Source organism: Corticium candelabrum, chromosome 4 (genome assembly GCF_963422355.1).
Source record: "Corticium candelabrum chromosome 4, ooCorCand1.1, whole genome shotgun sequence".
NCBI lineage: Eukaryota > Metazoa > Porifera > Homoscleromorpha > Homosclerophorida > Plakinidae > Corticium > Corticium candelabrum.
The window spans coordinates 7365321-7375930 of record NC_085088.1 but is presented as its reverse complement, the minus strand read 5'-3'; the positions used below and the strand labels follow the sequence as shown (position 1 = coordinate 7375930).

Genomic DNA, 10610 nt, shown 5'->3' with positions numbered 1-10610 from the left:
AAGTATACGCGTATTAGACGACTGGTGAGTCCATTTCTTTAGCTGGTACGGTGTTACAGTGATGTGTTTTTCCGGGTTACAAGTTTCCCGCACACATATTCTTAGTGTTTTGTGTGCACGGCCCCTGCTAATATATAGTTGTTAGTCTACACACACACACACACACACACACACACACACACACACACACACACACACACACACACACACATCTAATACTAGAGTAGTGATAAGTGTACGTACTGTACAACATACACTAGGTAAACACACCTAGTGCTGTGTTCCCAATGAATTCTGGCAGTGCTACTTGAATTTAGACTATTAATTAAATAAAGCTATTACAGAAATAACAATTAAATCTCTTCCAATTATCTGACAAAATAAAAATCAAATTTTGAAGGTTGGAACATGCACTCTTGCGGTATCTTTGATGTAGACAGTCCAGTGATATATGTGTGCGGGGACACACAACATTATGCGGATATACGTGCGGGGAAACTTGTAACCCGGGGAAACACATATCGCTGTAACGACGGCCATGGCCGTCCGACGCCCCTGACTTAGAGTAGCATGGTAGAGTTGACTGGCTTTTAGCGTCTTGTTTCTTTTGCTACAAACAAACGTATAGTTTACTGTACGTGTACGTTCACGTGATCTGTCTGGTCACATGTTCAGTGGAGTGCTGAGAAACCGAAAATGGATGTGTCGCTGCTTTTCTTATGCGTTGCCTTGATCGGGCCCTGCTTTAGCGCATTTCGACCTCCTTCAGTGCCTCTAGTTGTCAACAACCCCTATATAAGCATATGGTCTGCAACGGATAATCTGTATGACGAGTTTCCGATGCATTGGTCAGGAGGCATCATGGGTTTGACGGGTAAGCTAAGCCTACAACTGAACAGTAACCGATGGTTTGCAATGTTTCATGTGCAGGTCTCATTCGGATAGACAGCAAGACATATCGTTACATGGGGCCGGAAAGCTTACTAACAGGTTCTTCAATTCCGAATGTTGAGCAAACAGAAGTGGCTGTAGGTCCAACGTCTACTCACTATACCTTCCATCAGGATGGAGTAAAATTGGATGTCATCTTCTCTAGCGTTTCTGCTATTCCCGGGGAAGTCTTTGGTGGTACGTATGTCTCCCTGTATGAGATTCCTGTGACATATCTGAACCTTTCCGTGTCGTCTGAAGACGGGAAATTACACCATGTCCAACTTTATTATGACAATTCTGCTGAACCGGCGGTGATGGACTCCAAAGAAATGGTCACGTGGTCACGCAATAGGTCAGCTGTAGAAGGTCACCACACTATGTCTATAGGAACCGTCGATCAGAAATATTTGCAACAGGGATCAGATAGAATAAACTGGGGCTACTGGTATACATCAGTTGAAGACAATGACAATGTGTCTACAGTTATAACGAGTGATGTCAATGCCAGAGGGTCATTTGCTACTGGGAGAGCATTTCCTGATGAGGATGATAAGCCTCCACGTGCATGTGAAGACAACTGGCCCGTTTTAGCTGTCTCATGGGATTTGGGTAATGTGGGAATGGACAATGCAGCAAGTCGTTACATTGTTCTAGCATATGATCAAGTTGTGTCCATTCGCTATTTTGGACATAACATGATACCTTTGTGGCGGCATGTCTACAACAATAATACAGCAGAAATGTTGAGATCTGCTCATACTTACGCCTCTCCTTTGTCGTTAACATGTATACTGACAGATGGTCTGGTTATTGGTGCATTCTCGGGGTATTTTAATCCAGCTGACAATTACAGTGCAATAGCAACATTAGCCTGGCGACAAACTGTGGGTGGAACACAGTTAGTATGGAATGACATTTTACAGCAAGAATGGGCTTTTCTGAAGGAAATTTCAAGTGATGGTGATGTGAGCACAGTTGATGTTCTCTATCCGAGCTCTCCTCTTTTTGTATATGCTTTTCCAAGTCGATTACAAAAGCTTCTAATGCCAATTCTTGCATATGCTAATAATGAAACAAAAGCATACGGTGAGTATATTCCTTACAACCTTACCTGGGCACCGCATCATCTCGGTCATTGGCCCATTTGTGATCTTGCTCCAAATCATCAAGAACAGATGCCAATGGAAGAGACTGGTAACATGCTCATCATGATAGCTGCCATAGCAAAACGGTACAGAAATATAGAAAAACTGGGCTTTCAGAGTCAACCGGGATCATTGACTTATCTAGAACCCTACTGGCCTTTACTTCGTAGATGGGGAGACTATTTAGTATCCAACCTTCCTGATCCAGGCAACCAGTTGTGCACAGATGATTTTGAAGGTCCTTCTCCACATAATGCAAACCTGGCAATCAAAGGAATTGTTGGTCTCGGAGCACTAGCATATTTACTCGAACAAGATGGTCAGAAAGACATAGCTACACACTACTTAATGCAAGCAAAGAATTTTGTAACAATGTGGATGAAAAATGCTAGTGATGGAGATCATTACCGACTGCAGTACAATCTGCCTGACACGTGGTCACTCAAATACAATCTTGTGTATGATCGATACCTTGGTTTAAATTTGTTTCCTCAATCAGTTTATGATTTGGAATGTGCTTATTATCAAAAGAAGATGAATGCGTATGGTGTTCCTCTTGACAATCGTGCAGACTTTACAAAAGCTGACTGGCTTATGTGGATCGCCTCAATTTGCAATCATGACCAGTTTGATGCAATTACAAACAGTGTGTACCATTTCGCTGATGAAAGTCCAGATCGGGTTCCATTCAGTGATTGGTATTTCACAACAACTGGTAGAGTGAAGGGCTTTAGAGCTCGTCCAGTTATTGGAGGTGTTTTTGCCGTCATGTTATTTAACTCTTAAGGGATCGAGATCAAAAACAAGTGCAATCTTGCTAGATTGAGAACTTTAGTTTTCTGTTTGTATAACTAACAACGCTGCATTAACGCTTTTTTTGCTTTTATTTTAACTGCTTGTTCCTTCCAGGAGCTTGCCTATTTGCTATTTCTGTACCAAGATATATGAGTGCCTTCTCAACTTGTTGACTTTAAATAAGGCCAAACACATCCCATCCTAAACAAATCATTGCTCTTTATCGTAGTCAATAATAATTGTAGAAGTCATTATACTTCCTGCTGTGCAATCTATTATGGCATATTTCATTAGAAAACTATGAACATAACTAAAACGTCCTTACGTAACCAACAAACCACAACACGTGGAACTGCTTCATTTCAGGTCGTTCAAGATGGTGAGATCTCACCATTTTCAATTGATCTTTTGAAACAAATGACAACATTGACTTGAAGGAAGGGGAAATTGATTTCAGTTACATTTGATTAAACATTGATAAATGGCAGCAATCTATTGTTGACAAGTAGTGTACCAGAGGGTTAAGACTGCATAACACTAGCAGCTAGTGTAGTATGTTGGAGAGCGGAGCTGAACTGTGAATGTCATAGGTGTATATATACAACACAGCTAACAGCATAAACACAAGCGTAATATCTGTCAGCATAAACAAAAGCGTAATATCCTGACAGAGACCACTCACTTCATTTATCTCGTGTTGTCCTTCTCCGAGCTACAGCACTACGTAGCATCTCCCGGCAAAAGCTCAATTCACCAGATGTCAGAGTCTCAGCTACAGTTAAAAGATCACCTAAAATCAAACCACAAGTATTCTTCTATATATAGCTCTTACAACATAACACATTCAACTAATAAATTTAATGAATTAGGGATAAACGTTATACGTAGTTTAGATAAACTACAAGAACTTTATGATGCGTGTTGCCCAAAAGTTTACTTGTAAATTCTTTCAGTTTTCCACCTCGACGGTCTTACTTGTTTTACTCTTATCTTGCGCCACGCCTTGTTCATTCTAATGATTACTCATCAGCATAAGAGTAACACTATTTCCTTTCAAGCAATAAAGTTTGTTTTAATGAATCTACGCAGCTGTCGAGAGGGCAAGCAGTCAGGAATGTTTACAAAACAAGACCCATGTAGCATGGCAAAGTGTGATACTTTTGTACAATTTTGTAAGTTGTTGATGTACAAAAATTCTGCAGCTGTTTGGAAGCATCTTTCCATTCGCTATGTACAAAAAGTAATATCTGAACACGGTGATGATGCCACCTTAATGCTGTTTAAAGAGTGATATGTACGCTTTCAACAATTGCGATCGAAGCAGCTTTCTCGGGCTAATTTTGTCTGACCTCCCTGCGTGAACTCTTTACTTGGGTTCAGTGGTGCTATGGATTGGAAGGTGAACTCAGATTTGGATATCCATTGAGCGTCGTCATCTGGTGTGTAGCAAGGAGACTCCTTGTGTCCCTTTTGTTTTCTCTAGTTTGTAGGTTTTCTAAACCACTTAATGGTTCGTTCTGATGGCTTTCTTCAGTTATGTGTAGGGGGTCTGGGATTAAAATCTTACCACCTGCCAAGAATAGCCTGTTTGCATTGCAGAGATCCTTAAAAACGATCCTCCCGTCCTTTTTCTCTACAATGTAAACGTGGGTCTCTACGCCTCTCGGCGCCCGAGACGTGAAGGCACTCCCACCGGCTACCAAAATTGCGCCATATTAGACAAATAGCTGGTATACATAGATATACATGTATATAACAAGGGAATTGGGTACTATAACAATGACTTAACGATTTTATGTGTATGTATGTGTATTAAGTTATGCGTATTAACATATTTAATAGATCGACATACAAGCAGTACCCCTCCCCCACTCAACAGAGGCTTCCCTCGCCACTGTATGCGAAGGAGGTCAGGTTGTTACCAACTCCACATCATCCATGTGAGAAGCACGTCTTCACACAACAGCTCCCCGATTGGATACGCCAAAAGGGGCTCTTCGCCTTGGACATGTGGAACGAGAACGTATGTCTATTCCGTTGTGTAAGCCAAACATCAAGGCGTACGAGCAGATCGAAGCACCGCCAGAGCCGGGAGCTCGATATCTTGTGTTCTAGTATTCTCTAATCCTTCTGAAGTTTGCAATTCCTCAAATCCCTCTCATTCTCTGGCGTCCCACTGAACGTCTACCTTGGGAAGATGCTCGCACCAAAAGATTTATCGGTAGACGACTCTCATTCGTGCGCAGGATGTGATTCAATAGTCAAAGACGTCTCCGAGTTAGCATGATGGAGGTTCTTTGTAGGTGGGCTATCTGATGGGTGGGCTATCTTTGAAGGTGGTGTCTCTTCTTGTCCCATAGGGACACTCCAACGACTGAGCGGAGGCTTCACATCACGAAACTCTGTAGACGATATACCCGTGACTCCAAAAGTGCTGCTGTTCCCAGATCATACAGGAGGGTAGAAAGAACTACAGAGACATAGATATAGATGCTCAGTTTGGTCGTGAGCTTGATCTTCTCCTGGTGCCAAAGGATGCTTTGGTGATCCGTACTGATATGTCAACGTCCAAGGTACAATTGTTGAAGACAGAATTCAAACTTCTAAGGTACTAGAAGGATGGCACCACCTCAATGGGATCACAACCAGGATAGGGAAGAATAAGAGATGGAAGATGGGAATCATCTCCAGGTAAGACAGCTAGAAACTTTGTCTTCTTGCAGTTGATGGTAAGTCCCGTGTGATGGAAAGAGGAATCCAGAGATTCCAGCAAGGCAGAGAGGCTGTCATGGGAATCAGATATCTGTGCCATACTATCAGCATATTCAAGATCTGTCACTGACACCTCTGATGTAAGCTTCTTTATGTTCCATACCAAGTCAGCATCCATGAGGTATGACAAGCACAGGCCTACATCCTGTTGGTTGGTCAGTAATAGCAAGGTGAATCGTAGTATCAAAGTAGAGGTTGAACATAGTTGGAGCAAGTACACAACCCTGTTTGACACCACTAAATACAGAGAAATACGATGTTTTACCATAGCGGCAGAAGTGTTATTGCGCAATGCTTGGTGATGTTGAGCAATTTAAATGGCAGATGGTAACAATATTAGAGCACAGACTGAGACCAGAGAGCTTCTCTGTTGATTGAATCGTAGGCCTTACGGAGGTCTACAAAGTAGACGTATAGAAGACGATGGTACTACCCGTCTTTTTCAATCAACACCCTGAGAGAGAAGAGTTGCTCAGTGCACCCTCTACGTACATATACCCTTGCGGAAGCCACACTGGTTTCCACACAAGACGATTTCAACTCTGTGTTGGATCCTGTTCAATATAACGAGAGTAAAGACCATGCTAGGGATGCTCAAATCGGCAATGCGTCTGTAGTTGTCGCACTCGGATAGCCTTTTCTTCTTGTGAAGCGGAACCATAAGGTGGGGATGCTCTCACTGCTCCAAATGGAGTTGAACAGTGAGGTGAACCAGCAGATGGTTTTGCCTTCTATCAACTTCAGCAGCTCAGCAGATATGCCGTCAGCTCCTCAGGACCCGGAGCCTTACCATCTTTGAGATGTGCCATAGGTACCCGAATCTCATTTTCAGATGTGACCCGGAACAGGTCTTCATCATCTGAGAATGGAAGCTATGATGTCTGGCAGTGCATTAGTTAATGTCCAACTGACAGTTCGATGAGCAATAATTAGACACTAACTTCTGCAAAGTGTACTGCCCAACATTGAAGCTTGTCATGTTACTTGAGAGGATTATTAAGTAGCCTATACAGGCGCGAGCGCAAAAAAATGGACAAAAGTTATGCTCTCCACGTCGCTCGACGTCGACCATAGGGTCAGTTACAGAGATAGCTCCCTTGCCTCTAGAGACAGGGCCTCCATGCGCTACGTGGAAGCTTAAGGACCAGCGCTACAATCCTCCTGGGGCTTGGCCAGAGTCATCAAGGGGCACTGACTATGGCGTGGCGCAGCTCCATAACATCATGCGCTATGTTACTGCCAAGCCAGCGGTCTTGTCCACCCCAGTTCAAAGACCAGGTACTCATTTATACTTCTGAATCGAGAGAAGCAATTTTGTGTAAGTGTTATGCCATAGCTCGCCATCACTGTGACTTGAACTTTGCAACCCGGATGTTGCCATTTCCAAATGCACTGTCTAACCAATTGAGCTACAGCACGCACGCACGCACACCTTGATCCTTGAACTTTTAAGCCGCCCATGTAGTAATTAACCATAATAACTGTACCCTCAGATTGTCATCCTTGGCTAACTGCCAAATTGCTATATAGTGTTCCAGCAAAATCGGTAATGCCTTACAAGGTCGTCTGATCTTTAAATGCATGTTCTCTTGCATTCACAGATGTAACCTTTCCCCTAAGATAGAATGTTTGCTGCACATCTGTTCTTCTTACGATTTACTGCTGCCTTATATAAGATCGACTCAGACACTCCCTCTCGACAATGTCACACCACCCCTTCATTGGCATCTCATGTACACCTGGTGCCCTTGGCATGATGCACCTATTGACTCCAAATCCTGACAGACTAAATCCCTTCACTTTCTCTTTGTTTCATGGTTAGGATCATTATCTTTTTTTTTTTTGAAATTTGCCAGCCTCTCGTGCAAAAGAATAACTTTCTTGGTTTGCAAAACCAAAATAAGTTATAACACTAACAATCTTTGGACTACACACACAAACAAACCAAAACCAACCAAACAAACACAGTTTCTACATGAAAATTTAGAATTGCGGATACAAGCGCAGTTATTTGACAAATACTATACTAAAGTAGGCGCGACACTTGAAGCAGCTAGGGCGTCTTCAGTGTTTCGGCTTAGCGCGAGCTAAATAAGCGTAATTATAAAAACTTATTTTAATTAATTAAACGCATACTACTCCAATCTAATTTCAACAACTAAAACACCGAAACCTTGCCAAATAATCCAGAGATGGTGCACTCCAACCCAGTGGGCGTGTCTTAAGGAATTTCTATAGATCTTCTCTAAGAAAGATTCTAGAGAGTTATGTAGAGACGTATACAGATAGGACTTTCAGGGATAGCGTGTCGGAACACAGTAACCGATGGTTCAAATATGGAGCTGAAAATATTCATGAAGCTGAAGGTGACTGTGTGCCATCTCTATCTTTTCGTTGTGGTACACGCAAAGGAACCGTGTAAATGTTCTCACAGAGACAATAGAAGAGTACTATAGAAGAGCTGTTGTCGTTCTGTTTCTGGATCACTTCCTTGATCAACTAGTTAGACTCAATGTTGTTGGGACTGTAATTACGATTTCTTTTGTTTGTGCAATTGTGCAGGGAAAGATTTTATGAAAGACAGAAAAAGTCAGCGCTTGGACTAATCCGTGTCCCTCTACCTATGTGTACAGACCCCTTCTAGAAACGACAAGCTGAAGAGTTTGGAGCGTTAGTACCAGGAGAATCTGCCTCTTACCTAATTTGGACGAGAAACTGGTATGTTCAGTGACAGGCTTTTGAAACAGAAAACTTGCTGCAGCAGTCGGCACGGATAAACAGGACTTTCCAATTATTGTAAATACTACAGTTTGAACTTTTGAGAATTATTTGCATGCACACAAACAGTAACCACTAGCAGTGAGCGGAGCATGATCGAGTGGTCTCTACGGCGAGGATTGATTACCCGGGGAATGACGAGGGCGGAAGAGACTGGGTCGAGTCTATAGATAAACGCGAACCTATCGGCTTCCGTACTCTCAGTCTACCAAACAACCGGGGAAATTAAGTTCGCGATATGTCCCGGGTAATCTGACCGTCTCTGTAGGGCGTATCGCTAGCTTGTATGACGACATCGAATCATCGGCTCACAGTCTAGTAAGTCTTAGAGCTCAGCACACCTTACAACGCATCGTTGACAACTGATCTATTCTCTGTTTTTTTGCGTGCCTTCCAATCCTAGAGAGATCTAGATACGCCTGCAAGAAGACGAGCAAAACGGCCAATTATGACGTTCGTCGGCCGGTAGCTTCAACTATTTGTATTTCGCCCAACCCAGAGAGCGGAGCGAATCCAACCTACTTGGTTGTTAGATGTGCCTGCACTATTGCTTTCTTCAGAACTTCTTGTCAAGGTGGAATCTTTTCTTGTTTGGAGGTGCAAGACCAGGTCAAAGTGACGATGATTATGGCGGTTTCCGGTCGTCTTGACTCGCGGTGTAATCGTACAAGGTGAGTGTTATTGGCATTTGTTGTAAAGCATGTGGAAGACTGTCGTTAGCACGTGCACTTCGATGAGGAATCGGTTGCGTTGGAGCTTGCTGGGTATGAGTTTTCTTGGGCTAATGTTACGTAGTTTCCTGTGAGCGGTCAAAGTAAGCGACATTCTTTTGTTCTCTACATTTTGCCCAACTGATTTTCCTCCCTTTATCTGCAGTTGCTTCATTCGCGCGTGTGCTTTCCTAAGCCGTCAGGTCTCGATGCCACCATGCAAACTACCGCCGTATCAACGCTATTAGCTGGACTCACGACAGATGGCACTCAGATTTTGGCGTGATTTGTTGTGTCGGGGCGGTGCTACTTCGCGCCATTTAGATATCTGCGGTTGCTTTCACAAATTAGCGAGCAATCGTTCCCCTCAAGCTGGCGAATATCCGACGGCAGCTGTTCAGTGTTGTTGCATCAAGAATCAGACTGGGTCCGGCTTTTGACATTGGTAAGCTTCAGGTCTTTCTACGTGTAGCTTACTGGTAATATTTGCTTGCTTCACAGTGTCTCTGCATTCTGGCAGTCCTTTGTAGGCAGTGAGGTAGGAAGCCTTGTATCTATTTGTGGTTGTCGAGCCCTCGTCTTTGATTTGTATTCTCCTTAGTTAATTAACGGCATACATACAGCCATTGACCTTGAGTGTGCGGTTGATGTTCCATCATGAGTGGGCAAAGTGGGAGCGGATTTACGCCTCCTGCAAAAAAAGGTAGAAAGTCAACCGTAGAAGACACGCACATATGCGGTTCATGCGAGGTGTGGGTGCAGCTAGGTAGCTCTGCTACATACAGAGAACATCATGGTGGGACTGAAATGTGACACCTTGGCAATGAGCGTAATGCATCCTCTTTTTCTTCCTACTTGTCTCGTGGAAGCAGTAGAGCATTCGATTTGCGACCAGACAGTTGCCTCTGTAAAGCCTGCTTTGCTGATTGTTTAAGCAGTTGCCTCTGTAAAGCCTGCTTTGCTGATTGTTTAAGAAGACATTCTAGAGAAATCCCTAGATGGCAGAAACAATTTGAGTTTCATTGTGCTGTGTGTCACCAACAGAGTAGTGATACTTGTACTTGCGGAGAAGTGAAGAATTGGTCTGGCGTCTCAGATGTTCCACAGTGCATTCAACTGGTTTGGAAGAGGTTTTTGGCTTAGAGCAGGACATGCACTTAGACTGTCCCATGTGTGAAAAACACTTCCAAATGATGAAAACTTACCTAGGATGTCAGCAGTGCAGAATATGTGATCGAGGTGATTGGGATAAAAATTGGGAGATGTTGGGAGAACGAGCAGAAGTAGTGTCACTTCTTTTTACTCAGTTTGAAGGATTTCCACAGCTATCTAGCAGAGACTGTCTATGTGGAAACTGTGCTGCCCTATGCCTGTCTGATCGTCAAATAGATATTGCCGGGGACCTTCTTTCAAATTTTGATGATAGCGAAACTATCGCCAAAGTCACCTTGTCAGCTGTCCATGCCCTTGAAATTGA

The 10610-nt window shown here is 43.2% G+C and overlaps 1 protein-coding gene across 1 annotated transcript; it reads left to right on the top strand.

Moving 5' to 3' along the window:
- The first annotated feature begins 675 nt into the window (after nucleotides 1–675).
- Nucleotides 676–3125, top strand: LOC134178308 (uncharacterized). The gene is made up of 2 exons (XM_062645167.1): nucleotides 676–874; nucleotides 931–3125. Exons 1-2 carry the CDS (start codon nucleotides 697–699, stop codon nucleotides 2862–2864), a joined length of 2112 nt encoding a protein of 703 aa, XP_062501151.1. The 5' UTR covers nucleotides 676–696; the 3' UTR covers nucleotides 2865–3125.
- The last annotated feature ends 7485 nt before the right edge of the window (nucleotides 3126–10610 follow it).

Bases quoted from the DNA above. Each gene is read 5' to 3' on its own strand.
- LOC134178308 (XM_062645167.1), top strand. From the start codon at position 697: ATGGATGTGTCGCTGCTTTTCTTATGCGTTGCCTTGATCGGGCCCTGC. The intron at 875-930 runs GTAAGCTAAGCC...TTTCATGTGCAG, and splicing joins AGGCATCATGGGTTTGACGG to GTCTCATTCGGATAGACAGC.